Consider the following 22,063-nt stretch of genomic DNA (forward strand, 5'->3'; position numbering starts at 1 on the left):
TTTATTTTCAAAACCATTCGATCATTACAGCCTAAGAAATTCGGCGGCAAAGCCACCAAACAGGAAATGAGCTCATATCTTGGCCAATCTTTGGTCAGTTGACATAAAACTTGATGTGAGGGCATACAACCATGCCCTTGACAAAATGGCAAGACGTTTCCATGGCAACTGCTTGGCGCTCTCTCGTCACTGCTTGCAGCTATATTTAAATAGTGCATTTAACAATGGTCAATGTCACAAAGCAGCCTTACAGAAATCCAGATGGATTTAGATGAGCAAACCTTTGTTGACAGTGTGGCAAGAAAAATCTTCCTCAGATGAGATGAAAAATCTTTGAGACATCATACACACAGGTGTGTGCCTTTGTAAATCATGTACAGTCAGTTACATTTCGATAGATAGATAGATAGATAGATAGATAGATAGATAGATAGATAGATAGATAGATAGATAGATAGATAGATAGATAGATAGATATAACTTGCACAAAACAATGTGGTAGGTTAAAAAAACTACTGGATAAAAAATAGACTAAAATAGGAGAAAAACAAAATAGAATGAAATAATAGAATAAAACAGTGCAATCAAAAAGTAGAATGTGCAGAATAAAACTGTGCAATTAAAAAGAGCAAACTAATCAGAGTATAGAGGATGCACCTAAACTCAATTTTGAGTGCTGATTATCAGTTTTTGATTTTTCATAACTTTGCAACACATTATGGATTATTAGGTGTAGATTAATGACAAAATTGTAATCCACTTTAAAGTAAATCAATAACATAAAGTATGTAATAAAACTGAAGAGATCTGAATACTTTCCAACCCCCCTGTAAGAGCTAAATATCCAAATACAGCATTATCCCTATGCCCCTTGTTATCAGAGTTGACAAGTCCACTTTGTTAATAAAAATAATACTTGTCTTGTGTTGTTCATACTGTATGAATCTCCCAACAGTGTTTTTAGACTGATGGTACCCTTAGTCCCTGACCCAGCGAATTAGCCTCAAGATGTGTTTTTTCAAAGAGACTTCAAAGAATTTCTGTAAGCTGCTGTGGATAAAGGCATCTGCTAAATGCTATAAATGTAAATAGATGACAGTTTCGGATGTGTCCTGTCTTCCTTGTTCAGAAGCCAGTGAAGTGAATGTTAAATACTTTGGGATGAATAACAGCACAAGAGGCAGAATGGTCTCTCTGGTTAAGGATCTTCTGAAGGATGCCATGATTGGCTTCAGTTCCAGAATCAACCATTTTAGTTATGCCAAGTCTGATGCCATGTTGTCTACCTACCTAGAAATTTTCAATATTTTCTCTGTTCACCATGTATTCATTTGGTATGGAACATCTATGATTAGCTGGTTATTAGGGTAGTAGCAATTCAGATTAGACTCCTAATCAGGTCAGCACTGGGGATGTCCAAACCAGATACTGCTAAGCTGGTTAACACCAAGGCAATAGACACATAGTGTAAACCAGCTGGCTTGATAACTAATCATGATGTGAGCGTGTTACAGTGGAAAAGAAAATAGGCTCAACAGTATTCAGACAATGGGGGATGTGGAAGCTGAAGAATGAAATGCAGAGGGAGGGAAAAACTGCTTCGTGGAGGGAAAGTGTTGTTAGTGTTTTCATCATGCCATCCAGCCACTAGTCACTGTTAAAGCAATCTTATTTTCCCATACCTCTTTCTACCTGGAAGGTATTCTTCAACTCCAAGCTTGGCCTCTCTTTGCCCTGTCTGAAGATTCAACCTGACATGAGAGCCTGCTGGAACAGCTTGACCTGCAACAATATGAATACAGTACATAAAATAATTTTGTAATTGTGACAAATATAAACACTGAACACTCAGCATACCAAGCCAGGTTTTGACAGCTCTCTATCAACTGTACAGTATAATTAATGCAAGGGTTAGCTGTGCAGGATCTGCAATACTCCCATCGTTTAAGGAAATCCCTAATGGGATGGCAGAATGCTACTGCTGAGAAATATGCCTCTTTGCCTATTGTTATCTCTCTGTCTTAGCATGCTAATAGTGGCTGACATTTCAAAGTCATGTTCATATATGTATTATAATGTTTTATACGATAAACTTGTTACCAAAGTAGTATAATTTTACAGTGGGATATGCCTCAGCCACTTTGGTCTCTCTAGTGTCATCACTTAAGATAAAAGTCACTTATGGAGATTAAACAGTTGTTACATCAGTATTAAAATCATTTAGTTTTCATTTAATTAATTTAGTGAGTTTTGTCTGAATTACTTAACTTATATTAGGTAATGTATTTCAAACTTTGTCCACAGTTGCCTGTGCAGCATATTTGTGCTCTTTTATTATTATTATTGTTATTATTATTATTATTATTATTATGCTTAAACTCACAGTAATGATATACTGGAAAAATTAGGGCTGGCAGCAACAAGTACTACTGGCAGTCGTACTCTTCTAAGGATTCTTGCTGAGCCCAATAGTATGGTCTTCTGCATTCTATTTGCCTTAAGTCTAACATGGATATCTTCGAAATATCTCTCTAGCCTGTCTGTATAGCTACCCAGTGCTCTGATAACAACTGGGATGATGCCAACTCTTTTCATCTTCCAGAGACTTTTTATTTCCAATGCTAGGTCAAGATATTTGTTGACATTTTCCTCCTCTTTGAGAGTGATTCTACTGTCCCCTGGGCATGCTACATCGATGATGTGACATGTCTTGTTGTCTTATCTACCACAACTACAGTGGTGCTTGAAAGTTTGTGAACCCTTTAGAATTTTCTATATTTCTGCATAAATATGACCTAAAACATCATCAGATTTTCACACAAGTCCTAAACGTAGATAAAGAGAACACAGTTAAACAAATGAGACAAAAATATTATACCTGGTCATTTATTTATTGAGGAAAATGATCCAGTATTACATATCTGTGAGTGGCAAAAGTATGTGAACCTCTAGGATTAGCAGTTAATTTGAAGGTGAAATTAGAGTCAGGTGTTTTCAATCAATGGGATGTCAATCAGGTGTGAGTGGGCACCCTGTTTTATTTAAAGAACTGGGATCTATCAAAGTCTGATCTTCACAACACATTTTTGTGGAAGTGTACCATGGCACGAACAAAGGAGATTTCTGAGGATCTCAGAAAAAGCATTGTTGATGCTCATCAGCCTGGAAAAGGTTACAAAACCATCTCTAAAGAGTTTGGACTCCACCAATCCAGTCAGACAAATTGTGTACAAATGGAGGAAATTCAAGACCATTGTTACCCTCCCCAGGAGTGGTCAACCATCAAAGATCACTCCAAGAGCAAGGCGTGTAATAGTCGGCAAGGTCCCAAAGGACCCCAGGGTAACTTCTAAGCAACTGAAGGCCTCTCTCACATTGGCTAATGTTAAATGTTCATGAGTCCACCATCAGGAGAACACTGAACAACAAATGGTGTGCATGGCAGGGTTGCAAGGAGAAAAACACTGCTCTCCAAAAAGAACATTGCTGATCGTCTGCAGTTTGCTAAAGATCACGTGAACAAGCCGGAAGGCTATTGGAAAAATGTCTTGTGGACGAATGAGACCAAAATAGAACTTTTTGGTTTAAATAAGAAGTGTTATATTTGGAGAAAGGAAAACCCTGCATTCCAGCATAAGAACCTTATTCCATCTGTGAAACATGGTGGTGGTAGTATCATGGTTTGGGCCTGTTTTGATGCATCTGGGCCAGGATGGCTTGCCATCATTGATGGAACAATGAATTCTGAATTATACCAGCGAATTCTAAAGGAAAATGTCAGGACATCTGTCCATGAACTGAATCTCAAGAGAAGGTGGGTCATGCAGCAAGACAACGACCCTAAGCACACAAGTCGTTCTACCAAAGAATAGCTAAGAAGAATAAACTTAATGTTTTGGAATGGCCAAGTCAAAGTCCTGACCTTAATCCAATGGAAATGTTGTGGAAGGACCTGAAGCGAGCAGTTCATGTGAGGAAACCCACCAACATCCCAGAGTTGAAGCTGTTCTGTATGGACGAATGGGCTAAAATTTCTCCAAGCCAGTGTGCAGGACTGATCAACAGTTACCGGAAACGTTTAGTTGCAGTTATTGCTGCACAAGGGGGTCACACCAGATACTGAAAGCAAAGGTTCACGTACTTTTGTCACTCACAGATATGTAATATTGGATCATTTTCCCCAATAAATAAATGACCAAGTATAATATTTTTGTCTCATTTGTTTAACTGGGTTCTCTTTATCTACTTTTAGGACTTGTGTGAAAATCTGATGATGTTTTAGGTCATATTTATGCAAATATAGAAAATTCTAAAGGGTTCACAAACTTTCAAGCACCACTGTACATCAGACCTGTTGTGAGGCATCTTCTTGTCAGTCTGGATGGTGACATCCTAGAGTATCTATGCATTTGTGTTTTCCACAACTGCCTCTGAGCTATGTTTGTACCAATTATCACCACACAATTCCAAAATGCTTGCAAAGATCCCAATGGATACCCTTAGCCACATTGTCATGGTGGTGTTTGTATTCCACCTGAGCTAGTTTAGGGCATTCACTGAGAAGATGGTTCATGGTTTTGTCACTCTTCCTACACATCCTACAAATAGGATCCTCCTGGGTCTTGTTGATCTGTCTTTATAGAATTTGTTTGGATTGACTGGCTCTGTGGCCCCATAATCAAAGCTTCAGTGCTCATTTTAAGGTGGGCCTTTTCAAGCCACCCCCAGCTCTTGTCACTAGCTACTCCTTCCATCTCTCTGATGAACTGGCCATGCAGCTTCTTGTCTTTCAGCTCACTCATCCATTCGTCATATCTTCTCTTCTTGATCTCTTTGCAATTCTCCTGGCAACTGCTCCAACCTCTTCGGGCTGCCGTTAGCAATCTTTTGTTGCTTCCCACTATGTAATTAGTAAGCCTAACTATAGCTAGATCTACACAATCCTCTATGGAGATAAGCCCTCTCTCACCATTCTTTCTAGGTAGGTGCAATCTTGCTATACTATCTCGTGGGTGGAGCACGCTGTTCATAGTGAGGTACTTTCTTATTTTTCTATCAAGTGCCTTTAGTTCTTCTCATGTCCAATCTAGGAAGCTTGCAGAGTATCTCAGCAGTGGGATTACCCAAGTGTTAATCCCACGGATGACATTTCCACCATCTACCTTGGACTGTAGCAGCTTTCTCACGTGCTGGAAATATTCCTTCGCTAACCTCTTCTTTATTTAATTGTGTTGGAATTCATCGCTCTTAAATATGCCAAGGTATTTGTAACTTTCCCCCTTTTCCAAGCTTTTAATTCCTCTGCCATCTGGCAGTTTGATTCTATCAGCAACTGCAACCTTTCCTCTTCTCACAACCAGCTTGGCACATTTGGTGATGCCAAAATCCATCCCGATGTCAGTGCTAAAAACGTGGACAGTATGTACCAGGGATTCTAGCCCCTTCTCTGACCTTGCATAATTTTCAGATCATCCATGTAGAGAAGATGGTTCACTTTTACACCATTGATGTTATAACCATAATTGGATTTCCGAATTACGCGTGTAAGTGGGATCAGAGAGATCACAAATAACAAGGGCAACAGCGCATCTCCTTGGAAGATGCCTCTGTTGATGTCAACTTCCCCAATTTTTGTTGATCCAGAAGACAACTCTGTCCTCCAGTCTTCCATACTCTTGAATAACAGTCTCTTTATATTTGGAGCAATACCGACCAGATCCAGACATTCTTTTATCCAGGAGTGTGGAAACAGGTCATAAGCTTTTCGGTAACCTATCCAGGCCATGAATAGATTCTTCTTGCCAGATCGGGCATTGTACATAATCATTTTATCAATGAATAGGAGGTCATGTGTGCCTTGTGATTATTTCCTTGCACCCTTCTGTTCTTCTGGCAAAAGCCCGTTCTCGTCTAAGAACCAGTAAACATCTTCCGATATGATTTCAGTCAAAAGCTTCCACATCAGTGGTAAACATGTGATTGGCCTGTAGTTAAAGTTTGTGAACCCTTTAGAATTTTCTAGATTTCTGCATAAATATGACCTAAAACATCATCAGATTTTCACACAAGTCCTAAAAGTAGATAAAGAGAACCCAGTTAAACAAATGAGACAAAAATATTATACTTGGTCATTTATTTATTGAGGAAAATGATCCAGTATTACATATCTGTGAGTGGAAAAGTATGTGAACCTTTGCTTTCAGTATCTGGTGTGACCCGCTTGTGCAGCAATAACTGCAACTAAACATTTCCAGTAATTGTTGATCAGTCCTGCTCACCGGCTTGGAGGAATTTTAGCCCATTCCTCCGTACAGAACAGCTTCAACTCTGGGATGTTGGTGGGTTTCCTCACATGAACTGCTCGCTTCAGGTCCTTCCACAACATTTCCATTGGATTAAGGTCAGTACTTTGACTTGGCCATTCGAAAACATTAACTTTATTCTTCTTTAAGCATTTTTTGGTAGAACGACTTGTGTGCTTAGGGTCATTGTCTTGCTGCATGACCCACCTTCTCTTGAGATTCAGTTCATGGACAGATGTCCTGACATTTTCCTTTAGAATTCACTGGTATAATTCCGAATTGATTGTTCCATCAATGATGACAAGCCATCCTGGCCCAGATGGAGCAAAACAGGCCCAAACCATGATACTACCACCACCATGTTTCACAGACGGGATAAGGTTCTTATGCTGGAATGCAATGTTTTCCTTTATCCAAACATAACACTTCTCATTTAAACAAAAAAGTTCTATTTTGGTCTCATCCATCAACAAAATACTTTTTCAATAGCTTTCTGGCTTGTCCATGTGTTCTTTAGCAAACTGCAGAACAGCAGCAATGTTCTTGAGTTTCTCCTTGCAACCCTGCCATGCACACCATTGTTATTCAGTGTTCTCCTGATGGTGGACCCATGAACATTAGCCAATGTGAGAAAGGCCTTCAGTTGCTTAGAAGTTACCCTGGGGTCCTTTGTGACCTCGCCGACTATTACATGCCTTGCTCTTGGAGTGATCTTTGTTGGTCGAACACTCCTGGGGAGGGTAACAATGGTCTTGAATTTCCTCCATTTGTACACAATCTATCTGACTGTAGATTGGTGGAGTCCAAACTCTTTAGAGATGGTTTTGTAACCTTTTCCAGCCTGATGGGCATCAACAACGCTTTTTCCAAGGTCCTCAGAAATCTCCTTTGTTTGACCATGACACATTTCCACAAACATGTGTTGTGAAGATCAGACTTTGATAGATCCCTGTTCTTTAAATAAAACAGGGTGCCTACTCACACCTGATTGTCATCCCATTGATTGAAGACACCTGACTCTAATTTCACCTTCAAATTAACTGCTAATCCTAGAGGTTCACATACTTTTGCCACTCACAGACATGTAATATTGGATCATTTTCCTCAATAAATAAATGACCAAGTATAATATTTTTGTCTCATTTGTTTAACTGGGTTCTCTTTATCTACTTTTAGGACTTGTGTGAAAATTTGATGTTTTAGGTCATATTTATGCAGAAATATAGAAAATTCTAAAGGGTTCACAAACTTTCAAGCACCACTGTATATACCATCCATACCTACATGCCATCCATCTATCCAATACATACCATCCATCCATACCCGTTCTTACATAACATCCATACCATTCATCCCATCCATACATACCAACCATCCATCCCATACATACCAACCGTCCCTCCATCAAATACCATCCATACATAACATCCATAAGCATACATACCATGCCATCCATATATACCAACCATCCATCCATACCTCCCATACATACAATCCATTTCATCCATCCAATATATACCATCCATCCCACCCATACCATCCCTACATCCCATCCCATCCTTCCCATCCCATCCATACATACATATATACCATCCATACCTACATACCATCGATCCATAACCATCCATCCCATACAATCCATACATACCATCCATAAATAACATGCATACCATCCTTCCATAACCATCCATACATAACATCCATAACCATCCATTCATCCATACATACCATCCCATCCATACATACCAACCATCCATACCTCCCATGCATACAATCCATTCCATCCATCCAATATATACCATCCATCCCACCCATACCATCCCTACATCCCATCCCATCCCATCCATACATATATACCATCCATACCTACATACCATCCATCCATAACCATCCATCCATCCCATACAATCCATACATACCATCCATAAATAACATACATAAATAACATCCTTCCATAACCATCCATCCATCCCGCACATACCATCCATAACATGCATACCATCCATCCCAACCACCCATCCTTCCCATCCATTCCATCCATCCATAACCATTCATCCATACCTACATACATACCATCCATCCATACCTACCATTCCATCCATTCATTCCATACCATCCATACATACATAAATTTATGAATCTATATATTTAGGCACTGACTAAAAGCGGAGCTCCTGATGAGCATAAAATGTGTTAGTAAATAATCCCATGTTATTTTTTTTAAAGCAAATTAAAAATAAGTACTGAAAACCCATCTCTCTTATGTAAATAAAGATACATATTTCATTTTCCAGTGGTCAAGTGTTTGAGATACGTTGCCTTGCACTTACCATAGGGTACCCTATGGTCACAAAAGCCATCAAAAATTAGGTCAATGCATTACCTTAAAGGATATACGCAGAGCCATGGCCTCACTTTCATTTTGTTAAGGGTGGCAAGATGTGGTGAGTTAGGATCCAAGAGCAGAACACAAACCAGAAAATCCAATGAATAAAAAAATGATTTAATTAAAGTCCAAAAAAAAAGTCAACAAACAAAAATAGTAAAAATAATCCAGACAACAACGAGGTAGACAAAGACAAAGTGCTGATATGAAAAAACATGAAAAATAGTTCAGACAACAACCATAGTGCAAAAAACAAGAAAATAAAAAGACAACACATGAGTACAAAAAACTGTGGCTAAGACTAGGCAAAACAGAGAGCAAAAATCAGGAAGCAAAAAACGGCACAGAGACAACATGAGAAACGCTGGTTACGAATGTAACCGTGGTTCTATGACTAAGTGGAAGACCGCCAGGGCGGTGCTGAAAGCACTAGTGGAAGGATCTTTGCATTCGCGCGTTTCGAGAGTCGCATACAAAAGTTGTCATCTCATGACGTATGACGTGCCTGCAACAATAAGGCAAACAAATAAGGCAACATCCCACGTCATTTGGCCTCAAGATCATTCTCGCGCAATCCGACTGACCAAAGACCCTGGCGGTCTTCCACTTAGTCATAGAACCACGGTTACATTCGTAACCAGTGTTCTATTTCCTTCACTCCAGGGCAGTGCTGAAAGCAGTAGTGGAAGACGAATACCAACCCAGTCACGAGGACTTCAGAAGAGCATCACCACCTTCTGGAAGAACAGCTGCACACAGCAATGGCATGGATGCAACATTTAGCCTGTAGTACCGGGCAAATGTACGGTACATGTATTGGACCAAGTTGCAGCAGCACAAATGTCAGAGAGTGGTACACCCCGGAGAGCTGCCCATGATGTTGCCTGAGCACGCGTCGAATGGCAGCGGACAGGAGAGGGCACAGTACATCCCATAGATTCATAGGCATGGGTGATTGCCTCCACAACCCAACGGGAGAGTCGCTGCTTGGACAGAGGCCTTCCTCTCGGAGCGCCACCAAAACAAACAAACAATTGGTCTGTCATACGGAAGGCTGCTGTCCTATCAAAATAAAGCCTCGGAGCCCTGACAGGGCACAACTCAGCATGCAAGTCTGTCCTGTCCGCCGGTATAGCAGTCAGCAAAATCGGCTGGTTGCTAAACTGGGGAGATAAGACTTTCGGGAGGAAAGCTGGGTTAAGCCACAATGAAACACTGTCAAACATAGGGCCCTAACGAAGACAAACAGTACTCACTGAGAGGGCATGTAGCTCACTCACATGCCGGGCTGTTGTGATGGCAAGGAGAAAAGCTGTTTTAACAGATAGCCACTTAATGTCAGCTGCTGACAGGGGCTCATAAGGAGGCAAGCAAAGGGATTCGAGCACAGTGTTCAGATCCCATGACGGACTCCGCACAAAATAAGGAGGATTAAGATGAACTGCCCCTCTCAAAAAGGCTACCACCAGCCGGTGGGACCCAAGTGAAACACCTCCAACCTCTGAATGGTGGGCTGTTAGTGCTGCAACATACACCTTAAGTGTAGATGCAGCCCTGCCAAGCTCTAAAAGGTGCTGCAGGTAATCTAAAATCTGTGGAACAGAGCAGCTTAGGGGGTCGATGTTGCGTTCCGCACACCAATCACAGAACACCTTCCACTTGCCTGCATACAAGCGTCGGGTAGATTCTGCACATGTATTCACCACAGTGTTCCTGGTCCCTTCTAAACACTCCAGTAGTAGCCTCAGGGCCCCAAGGGCCACACCCAGAGCTTCAGGCGTTCGGGATATGGGTGTTGAATCCTGCCCTCCATCTGCGTCAGCAAGTCGGGCCTGCTGGGCAGCTGACAAGGGGGTCCCACTAGTAGTGACAGCAGGAGCTGGAACCATGGCCTGGATGGCCAATGAGGAGCTATCAATAGCACATGGTGACTGTGATCGTGCACACGGCAGAGAGTCCTCCACAACAGTGGTAGAGGGGGAAAGGCATAAAGGATGGCCCTCGGCCAGTCGTGGGCCAGAGCATCCTGGCCCAATGCTTCCGTTTCTTCTCCCAGGGAAAACCATGTCGGACAATGAGTTGTCTGACAGCTCACAAACAGGTCCACAGTTGCTCTCCCATAGGTTTTCCAGATCTGTTCCACCGTGTCTGGATGCAGTTTCCAATCCCCTTGAGACACCTTGCTGCGTGACAGAGCATCTGCCACACTGTTTAGGCGTCCAGGTAGATAAGATGCCCTTATGGAAAGGAGGTTGTCCTGAGCCCATGCTAGGAGACTGTGAGCCACCTGAAGCGCAGCTACAGACCTTGTGCCCCCCTGATGATTGATATAGAAAACAGTTGCCACATTGTCTGTACATACCAATACATGTTTGCCCCGCAGCACTTCCTGAAAGTGGCGCAATGTCAGAAACACCGCCATCAACTCCAGTGTGTTGATGTGGGACGTGCGCCACGGAGCAGGCCAGGTGCCGTTCACACCTTGCCGACGCCAGACTCCACCCCAACCCATGAGGGAAGCATCTGTCCGGATAACCTCCCACCGTCCCGGTGGGGGACCAAGTGGAACTCCACGAGTGAGAAAGTGTACCTGGGACCAAGGTCTTAGCATGAGCATGCAACAGCATGTTATTCTCACCCTCATGTGCCTGTCTCGCACTGGACACAGATGCAGTTGAAGAAGCCATCTCTGAAAAGCCCTTAGCCACAGAAGACCCAGAGGAATGACTACTGAAGCCGCTGTGAGTTTCCCCAACAACTGAAGGAGAGAAATGTAATGCCGAGTTCCCCCGAGACAAAGGTGGTTCATGCCAGTGAGAATTGAACTTATTCTGTCTGGCGTGGGACTGGCCAGCATAGTGTTTGAATCCACGGCAAGGCCGATGAAACGTGTTGCCTGGACTGGGACCAGTTTGCACTTCCTCTAGTTCACCCTGAACCCCAGAGCCGTAATGTGTAGTAGCAACCGGTGAGCATGTTCCCTGGCCTGTTCGGGCAATGCCGCACAAAGAAGCCAGCTGTCCAAGTAAGGGAGCACTCTTAAATCTAAAATCGGCCTGAACCCACCGTCTTCCTTTGGAACGAGAAAATAAACTGAAAAGAACCCCCCTGGGTGAACAATGGGGTCGACCATCTCTATGGCTCCTTTTGTAGCAACAACTGAACTTCTCTCGACAAGGCTTCTGCCTGTCTTGGATTGGTTATAACTGTCTGCCTCACACCCGAATGCATTGGTGGCCGGTGGCAGAATTGCAGGCGGTACCCTTCTGAAAGGGTAGTGAGTAGCCATTGGTTGGTTGCTATTTCGCACCAACGCACTAGCTGGCTGCCTGTAAAAACTCCTGCCACTGACCCTGACCTGTCAGTGGTCCTGTCTACGTTTTTCGGAAGGGATGGGGGGGCGACAATGGCGGGGAGGACCCGTCTGTCGAAGAGGGTGAAAACTCACGTGTGGCTGAGTGCCACCCTGCCTGGCCAAGGGAGATGGGGGATTGGGGGCCTGCTGCTGGGGTCGATGGGGAGACCTTTGTGCAGCTCTAGGGGCCACATGCCTAAAGCGTGAGGCAGAAGGGTTTGGTGGGGCTCTGAAGGTGGGTGCTACACCCAGATGATGGGAGCGAGACTCTGTAACAGACACATGTCTGTCAAGGGCCTCTTGTGCTGCTGGCCCAAAGACCTGTCCAGGTGCCAGTGGGAGGTGCCTCAGGTTGTTCCTACATACTTCTGGCAGAGGCGATTGAGCCAGCCACACTTGTTGACAGGCTTGCAGCAAGGTGCCCAAGGTAGTGCCACACTGGTTGGCAATGATACCCATAGCCTGCAGTGCAAGTTCCAGTACCTCAGCCGCCAGTGGGTCTGCTGATGATGTGTTGAGTGTCGAGTGCAGCATAACAAACATGTGTGCCAGTGAGTTAGACACCCTGCCAAGAAAGGCAGTAGAGTTGTAAGCACGAGAAAGTAGCTCGTCTGTGCGGCGGCACTCAGTGTTAGGGCAACGCACCTGCTCCCGAAGTGCTTCATCGGGAGACACAATGAGCGAAGCAATGCTTGATTCGACTACTGGCATGCTACCCAAGCCAACAGCACCGAGGTCCTGCATCGCCGCAAGCATGTGAGACATCTGGTCTGGATGGGCAGATTTCGTAGCAGCCTCCAGGGCAGAGGCCACCACAGAAGTAAAGTCACAACACTGTGGAATTACCAGAGAGGCACGCTGAACACGGCACAGGAACATGTTCTCAGATCCAGTAGGAGGCGCTGGGGTGTCCAACTGCAAACGTGCAAGCAAAGCCTTCAGTGTGGCCTCCACCGAACCCACCACTGAGGCAGACTCCCCAGATCGCCCAGAGGTAACATCACTGCCCGAATCACAGGGCTCAACACCTGGCAGGACTTCGCTTGGTGGCTGCGCCGAGGAAGAAGGCTGACTGAAAAAGGTGTCTGAGGCAGCCACAGACATCACTTCCTCTTGGTCAGGTGGCTGAGAACATGAGCCAATGGGTGACAAGGAGGCAGGCGGTGCAGGCTGTTCCTCTACAGTACCTACCTGTGCCCCTGCTGTAGGGGGGGCCTTGCAAGCAGAGGCAGCAGACGCTCTACTGTAGATGAGAGCAGTTCCACTTTACGCTCTAACTCAGAAGACTTAGATTTTTTGCGCTGTTTTGCATGCACTGGTGGTGAAAGCTTACGCTTACACTGTGTCTGAGAATCCAAGAGCAGAAAACTGCTAGACACACGTTCCACACCAGCCAACCGCTCCTGTCTAACAGTAAGTATCATTAACGCACAGGAAGGGCATGGATCAGACATTGCCTCCCTTAGATGTTGCATGCCAAGGCACTCCGCGCAGCGATCATGTGCATCCAGCACCTCCATTAGATTGGGGTAAGTGGAACACCTCACTGAATCAATCTCAGTGTCCACTCGCCCGCGATTTTTTTTTTTTTAGAAAAGAAGCAAGGTGGAGCGCTGCTTGCTAGCCTGGCAACCAAGGCTAGCGAGTTCGCAAGCGCAGCTTTACCACTACAGACAACGATTTACTAGCAACCAGAAACCGATGCTCACGTAAAGTTGTAAGTACACGTTAACGTTATTGGCAACCAATTCGCTAACTCACTCAACACTGACAAACCTGTCGGCAACCGAGCAGTTTGTGACAAGACCGATATAATAGCCGCCCCTGAAAACTTGGCAGCCAAGATTCAGTGACTATCGATGCATAAAACAAGTTACCTTAGTGACCAAATAGCTCGTGTGGAGTTGAGTCCCACTGAAGTCCTCTTCAGTCACGAGCTGCACTGTAGATTGTCGCAGGTATTCCCACAGTTAACTGATAACACACACACAATTCCAATAGAAAAGATGCGATTCCAACACGAGAAAAAAGAAGAGGCCAAATGATGTGGGATGTTGCCTTATATAGGCAGGCACATCATACATCATGAGATGACAACTTTTGTATGCGACTCTCGAAACGCGCGGATGCAAAGATCCTTCCACTAGTGCTTTCAGCACCGCCCTGGCGGTCTGGAGTGAAGGAAATAGAACAGAGAAGATATTCTGGCAAAGTCCCTATTTATACACAGCAGAACAGACCAGGCAGTGAATGCCGGCAAGATGGAAGTCCCGTCCCGGATCCAGATTGCACTGAACTGGGAGACAGTAAATCTCCGGAGTGGAAGTCTGCGGCGGATCATGACACATTTATAAATGCCTTGAGACCTCAAGAATGGCACAGGAATAGTTTTAAGCATTAACAATAAATCTAATATAGTAATTTTTACGATTAAAGTGATTTATAGAGGTAGCGATCTGAGTGAATGACCTTGACATCCGCAACGTCACAGCAGGAAGTCTATTGGTCTCCTCTGCATTTTCGCCATCATAAAACAGAGCTGATTGCAACTCCGATCCTCCATTTTGAGCCAATTTATCGCCGTGCCACATAGATGTGTTTTTGGCCGGTGCAGCAACACGACAGAAGCTGGATTTATGTTGCATTCATGGCCCAAGAATGTTCAAACTGCAAAGATTTGAAAGCATTTTGCGAGAAGTTCACGGGTACATTGGGTGCCTACAAAGTGGTCTCTCCTCTGCTCTGCATATTTTACTGAAGACGCATACAAGACCTGTGATCTGTTGAGGAACGTTGCCAATAAGCACATATTGAAAGAGGGTGCAGTACCAACAATTAAAGAAAAAGAAAACTACAAGAAAAGGAAATTATTTATTTTATTTATTTTTCCTTAAAAGGAAAGAGAGTTCAGTTGCACCAGTCCTCTCGGAGTGAGCTGGGGGTTGTTGCTAAAACCTGGGACAGAACAGGTATCACTCGGGCAGTGACCTCCCTGCAGTTGCTAAAACCGGTGATATCCCATTCCGTCCTGGGTTTTAATAATTGCCTGAGCCCAGCAGTAATGGCAGACTACACAGTATGAAGAAAAGTGAATGAGCAAAGCAGCTGTCTTATTTCTAAACTGGATATTGCTGCCATCTCGCCCTTACATGGAAGTGAATGAACAGGGAACTGAACAAACAACTGAAAGTCAGATTGTTTCAAAAACAATCGGCCTTCAAGAAGCGAGAACACAGACAGGTAAGCTCCGACTCTCATTTGGATAAAAAAAAACCCACGTTGTTTACCTGCATTTAGATTAATACATGTAACTTGTATTGTGTATTTAAGTTACCGGTATAAGATTATTTAATTTGCTTCAGAATGTGATTGTCTCAGTTCATCTGATTATTTAATTAGCCTTTTACGGTTTATTAGTGAAAATGCATGCATGTACATGTATGTTGCATAAGTTATAACACCTATCCTGTTTTAATGAGAGTCAACCCACAATCAATGAAGTCAAATCAGTCTTAGTTGAGCAAGTCGGTAACGGTATTTCTTACTTTCACCATAAATTATTTATATGACTTTGGTCTATAGCTGTAAAAGGCCTCAGCCTTAAAACCGGTTACTGCTGTGACGTCACGCACTCAGGGCTGGCTGGCTCAGCAGGGCAGCTCGAATGCCAACTTTGCGGTTGATTTTAACTCTCAAAAATATATAATTTTATTCCCATTTATGCAGCATACAAGAGTCAAGGATGGAGATACTATCCACTCATAAATTTATTTAAAAATAAAGGCTCTGCATATCTCCTTTAAGTATTTCTTAAGTATGGACCTGCGCTCCGTGCGCTCTGCTGTACGTACATTCACATTTAGCTTCGAGCTATCACAAACCTATATACAGACCATATAAACTATTGTGGCACGTTGTCTATATCTGTATTAATACACATAATAAATAAATAGGCTTTTATAGCTAGTATGGACACACACACACACACACACACACACACACACACACACACGTATAGATAAGCATGAGCACACACTGAGCGTCTATATATAATAGGTTGCTTACCAAATTGTGGGCTCTCCATCTGGTGCTGACCCTCTCACTTCAGGCTATCATGCTATCATGGTAAATACTACACACAAGCTGTCATTGTCTGCATATAGGCCAGTGGTGTACAACATTTGTTTCCAAACCAGCTTTATCCGTGAAACAATTCAATGACTATGCCTGTATTATATCGCATAAAAGTTAATGCTCTTTACAACAAACACATTCAATGTCAGTTTTCCACTTGGCACACTTTCCACATTGGCACCAGATAGCTGCCAAACCCTTTGACTTGCATTCCTGACTTTGCACTTGCAAAGCACCACCAATTTGATCATTAGAATCATCTGATTATTCACTGCTGAAATCATTTACCAGATGATTTAATCTGTTAAAGTTATTAATCATTTACCAAAATAATAAATTCAATTCAAGCCATCTACTGTACAGGTGTACCTAATAAATTGGACGGTGAGTGTAAACAATGTATTTTAGCAAAGAAGGTCATTTACATTTTTAAAGAGTGCAAATGAATAATATAGAGGTATGAGAAAAAGAATAAATCTAGAGTAGAAGTCTGAAAACCCCCAGTAAAATGAATCAGCAGGCTGCTGGTGAGTTAGGTCTACTAGCTTCTCCTAGTGCAGGAGGTAGGAAAATACAGTATTAACTGATTCATCTTCAGTAATAGCTTTATTCTGGTCTAAAGCCCATCCCAGCAACATTGTGCATGAGACAGATATACAACCTGGATGTAACAACAATGCACTGCAGTGTTGGAAACAAAATTTAACAAGCATTTATTGTCTCTGGATTTATTAATGGTTTGCTTACCTAGGTTTAGGTGTAAACCACTCCACAGGGGTTTCATTATGAAATGAAGTAGGGGGTGAAAACAAGGAAGTAGCGGGTGGAGCAAGGTATGTGATACCTGGGCCCGGTGCAACGGGGGAGAGCTATTTTATGGGTGTTTATCATAAGTTTGTGCATGAAACTGAGTGTATGGTATAATATAATCCAAAATAATAACATGCTAGTGTAATTAATAGCGTACACATGCAGATGGAATGTCAGCCAATAAAACATGAATTGTTAGCTAAACCTGTGTTGCAATAAATAAGTTATTAGTATTAAACTAACCTGAAGAGAGAAAAAGGCTTAATTATTTATATTTATTAATAATAAATATAATGCCACATCAATAAAACAGAGTCCATATACATATGTTCCAGATCAAACCTGAAAACTAGAAGTAGCAAAAATAAAAATAAGATAATAAACGGCACTATAAATTTCATGACCTCCATTGCCACAGGCTCCTGTTACTGCTGCTTGTAGTAAACAATATTCGTTTTAAAGTATTAAAGTGAACTGTTGAGTGAAAACCACACTGTGTGATAATACTATAATGTGTTTATCTGGCACAAAGTGGGTATTTGTCCTCACTGCTCTGTGTAGCATTAGCACAATTAGTTCAGTACAGCACACAGCTGCGTCACTCCGGGTTTCTTATAACACATCAGTTTGCTCCGGTAATCACTAATAAACCGATTCTCTGTGCTCTGGAGAATAAATTTAAACCCCAGCCAAGTAAGTCAGTTTACTTTCTGTCTATTTTCTGTCCTCTGTCTGCCAAAAGTTGGCGCTGCTTCCTGTGTACATGCTCCTCATCAGCAAAACTTCATTTTGAACTGTAGCAAATCAGAAGCGAGCTTTCTGGTGCCCCACCGTTGCAACGATGAGCAGCCAATCAGCGTCAAACTTTCATACAGTGAAGATGACGTGATTGAAGATCAAGGCCATAAAGCCACTGTGAGTACACAAACACAGTAAAAAGTGTAAAAAGAATGCAAAAATAACCACTGATAACCATAGGAAAGAAAAGGTCTTGGAAAATAGGAAATCGACTAGCATTGTTGGTTGAGAAACTTTGAAAAGTAACCGGGGCCAGGCTGATTATAGCTGGATTTTGCGCCAGGCGCCAGTCCTTAATGAAACCCCCGACTACATGTAATATAGACGATCTGAGTGACTTCCACAAATGTGCATTAACAAGGAGGTCTTGTCAATCAGTGAGTAAAAATCAGACTGTTGGCTTTGCCCAATACATGTTAAATATAATTATGAAAGATAAAGATGTTATATTTAGTCAGCTCATGAAAAAAAGGCAGAAAAACCAAAACTGACCTGGTTTGAGAGTCTGCCACTTGGGGCTCGGATCAAACACATCAAAATCCTTAGGATCAGGCTCATGAGCGTCCTCTGCATTATTAAAATCATTCCAGTCCTCCTTAATGATGAGAGCCACAGGAAACTGCACAATGTATAGAATACACCTGTAGTTATATATACATATTATATACAATATGTAATAAATAATATGACAGACTTTCCATTCCAAACCATAGGCATTAATATGGAGATGGTCCCCACTTTCCTGTTGTAATAGCCTCCAAATTTCTTTGAAGGCTTTTTCACAAGATTTTAGGTTTTGTGTCCATTCAGTCTCAAGAGCATTTGTGATATTGTCCAATTAAATTGAGCAAGAAGGCCTGGCATGCAATCGGTGTTCCAATTCATCTCAGAGGTGTTCAGTCTGGTTGTGGTCAGGGTGGTACAGGCCACTCAAATTCCTCAACACCAACCTTGGTAAACCATGTGTTTCTGGAGTGCACTTTGTGCACAGGGGCACTATGCACAATGTGGAACATGTTTCAGTTCAGCCCCTTAGTTTCACTGAAAGGAAATCTTAATATGCTACAGTATACAAAGACATTCTAAACAATTATGTGCTTCCCACTTTGTGGAAGTATGTGGATATCACTCCTAATTTTTGAGTTCAGGTGTTTTAGCCACACCTATTGCTAAGAGGTACATAAAACCAAACATATAGCCAAGCAATCTCTCCAGACAAGCACTGGCAGTAGAACGTCATACTGAAGAGCTCAGTGACTTTAATGGGGCCAGCTCACCCTTCCCAGAATTCAATCCAATTTTTTTTTCCTTTACATATGGGCCACTGCCTTTAAAAAGCATGCAAATGCTTCTCTGCTAGCTCTCTCAGTGTGTGCTTACCTAGCTGAATACCGAGCCTTTACAAGAAAACTTTCACTCACAAAAAGCACACAATTTTGAACACAATATGCCTAATTCTTTCACAATTCTTTCCTTTATGGCCACCCACAAGACGGCCAAGACTGGTTCTGGTCCATCACAATGGAATAACCATATGAAAACAGCATGGATCATTCTCATCTCATTATCTCTAGCCGCTTTATCCTGTCCTACAGGGTCGCAGGCAAGCTGGAGCCTATCCCAGCTGACTACGGGTGAAAGGCGGGGTACACCCTGGACAAGTCGCCAGGTCATCACAGGGCTGACACATAGACACAGACAACCATTCACACTCACATTCACACCTACGGTCAATTTAGAGTCACCAGTTAACCTAACCTGCATGTCTTTGGACTGTGGGGGAAACCGGAGCACCCGGAGGAAACCCACGCAGACACAGGGAGAACATGCAAACTCCGCACAGAAAGGGCCTCGCCGGCCACAGGGCTCGAACCCAGGACCCTCTTGCTGTGAGGCGACAGCGCTAACCACTACACCACCGCAGCATGGATCAGTCAAAAGAATTTCAAATATAGTTACCTTGACAAAATACTTTCAATTTCACATTACAATTTAAGATATATGGCCTAGTATGTCATTGCATTGTTGCAGATTGCTTTTCAAATGGAACAGTGGAATATTAATGGCCTCAAAATGGCGACTAGCTACTTAGAGCAGACTTTTGGACAGCCAAAAGTCGCACTTGGAAGATGGTGCTGGACACTTACAGTTTTGCTATGATGGCTGAGGACTGCAACTGCCATGATAACTTTAGGACTGCAGTTATCATGAACAGTCTAGCACTCAAGTCTCAATCAATGAACAGTTGACAACTTCAACAAAATAGACTTCATGCTAAAACTATAATGATTTTCCTGATTGCACAGTTGTACTTTGCAACTATATAGGACACAGTTATAGAAACAAGTTATTTATAAATCACACTATGTTTTATCACCCAAATGAGAATGGGTTCCTTTTTGAATCTGGTTCCTTTCAAGGTTTCTTCTTCATGTTGTCTGATGGAGTTTTTCTTTGCCATTGCTGCCTCAGGCTTGCTCATCAAGGATAAATAAATTTATCAGGGATAAAATTTGTTCATATGTTTAAAGTCTTTATTTTTCTGTAAAGCTGCTTTGTAACAATGTATGTTGTTAAAAGTGCTATACAAATAAATTGATGACTTATATTTTATCCTTTGATGGACTTCTTTGCTTAGCCCCCCCACAGAGCCTTGGACTGCCAGTACTCACAAATGATCTTGTTGACCGAATGTGCATAAATTCCCACAGACAGCCCATTTTAGACACAAAGGGGGTGAGGAGTGGGTGTTTGTGCCTGAAAATAACTTCATATTAATGCCCATGGTTTTGGAATTTGCAAAACATTCTAAAAAAATGTCATTTTGTCATTATGGTTTATTGTGTGTATATTGATTGTTAAAAAAGTAAACTTTATTCATTTTAAATGATGTGTTTTACATCACTTCATGATTACCACCTCTCAAGTTGTATGCACCAATGACTGTATCTAGGAGTGGAAACAATGGTACAACTGACCCCCATTTTGTGGTTTTGAAAGCTAAATGTGGTCAAATTGAGTGAATTTGGCACTAAATGTGGTCAAATTGAGTGAACCATCTTCAGTGAATTTGTATAGGTAATCGTATGGGGCCGAGTAAACTTAAGGATTAATTTCATGCGTGATTTCGAAGTTTTGAAAATTGCCCGAGTCGCTTTGCGACTCGGGCAATTTCAAAACTTCGAAATCACGAGTGAAATTGAGCCTTAATTTTACGAGGAACCATATGATTACTTGTTTATAATACATAAGGCCAAATTCATACTTCTGAAGCCATTCAAGTTCACAACATTTGTCATTCACGTTTTCTGAACCAATCAGGGCGCAAGACTATCTTGCACATTTGAATCAGTTTCTAAAGCATTCCTTGTTTTCGCAAATCTCTCGCTTTTCCCTCAAGGACTTTGTGATTCTTGAAAGTAACATCTTTCAGGATTGATCCCGGATATTTCTCTCGTCTCAGATGCCGATCCAATGCTGCCTACATTACTTTAAGAGAGTCTGGTTCGTAGTTTTCCCCATTTTCTTTCCTCACTTCTGCATAAAACTGCGATAGCACCTTGTCTAACTCACAGCATTCATATGCCACTAGAGAGTCATTTATTTGTCTTTCTGCAGCCCATTTCTTAAACACAGAAAGCCAAAAATTCGTACTTTTTTTGGTATTTTCATTTTTGCTTGCAGGCGGCACGGTGGTGTAGTGGTTAGCGCTGTCGCCTCACAGCAAGAAGGTCCTGGGTTCGAGCCCCGGGGCCGGCGAGGGCCTTTCTGTGTGGAGTTTGCATGTTCTCACCGTGTCCGCGTGGGTTTCCTCCGGGTGCTCCGGTTTCCCCCACAGTCCAAAGACATGCAGGTTAGGTTAACTGGTGACTCTAAATTGACCGTAGGTGTGAATGTGAGTGTGAATGGTTGTCTGTGTCTATGTGTCAGCCCTGTGATGACCTGGCGACTTGTCCAGGGTGTACCCCGCCTTTCGCCCGTAGTCAGCTGGGATAGGCTCCAGCTTGCCTGCGACCCTGTAGAAGGATAAAGCGGCTAGAGATAATGTGATGTGTGATGTGATTTTTGCTTGCAGCTTTCAATTGGTTTATCATTTCTTCGTCAAATATAGTGAAACGCGACATTGCTGAGTCAGCAGAGTCAGCCATTTTGTTGACAAAATTTGCTAGATCAGCCTAGATTGTTATGCATCAATATGTCCACTTTATTATTATTATAAACACTTTAATATTATTAATTCAGTAGTACTGAAAGGTCTAAAATGTCTTAATTTACCAA

The 22,063-nt window shown here is 42.5% G+C and overlaps 1 protein-coding gene across 1 annotated transcript in view; it reads right to left on the minus strand.

Annotated features, from left to right (window-relative positions):
- The window catches only part of sil1 (SIL1 nucleotide exchange factor), a 142,956-nt gene that overhangs the window by 51,225 nt on the left and 69,668 nt on the right, over window positions 1–22,063 (minus strand). Inside the window, exons 2-3 of the mRNA XM_060927641.1 lie at window positions 18,278–18,404; window positions 1,683–1,782 (exon numbers count right to left, since the gene is read on the minus strand). Coding sequence (XP_060783624.1) covers window positions 1,683–1,782; window positions 18,278–18,404 — 227 coding nt within the window. The remainder of the gene's footprint in view (window positions 1–1,682; window positions 1,783–18,277; window positions 18,405–22,063) is intronic.

The sequence above is a fragment of the Neoarius graeffei genome, chromosome 8 (genome assembly GCF_027579695.1).
Source record: "Neoarius graeffei isolate fNeoGra1 chromosome 8, fNeoGra1.pri, whole genome shotgun sequence".
In the NCBI taxonomy this organism is placed as follows: domain Eukaryota; kingdom Metazoa; phylum Chordata; class Actinopteri; order Siluriformes; family Ariidae; genus Neoarius; species Neoarius graeffei.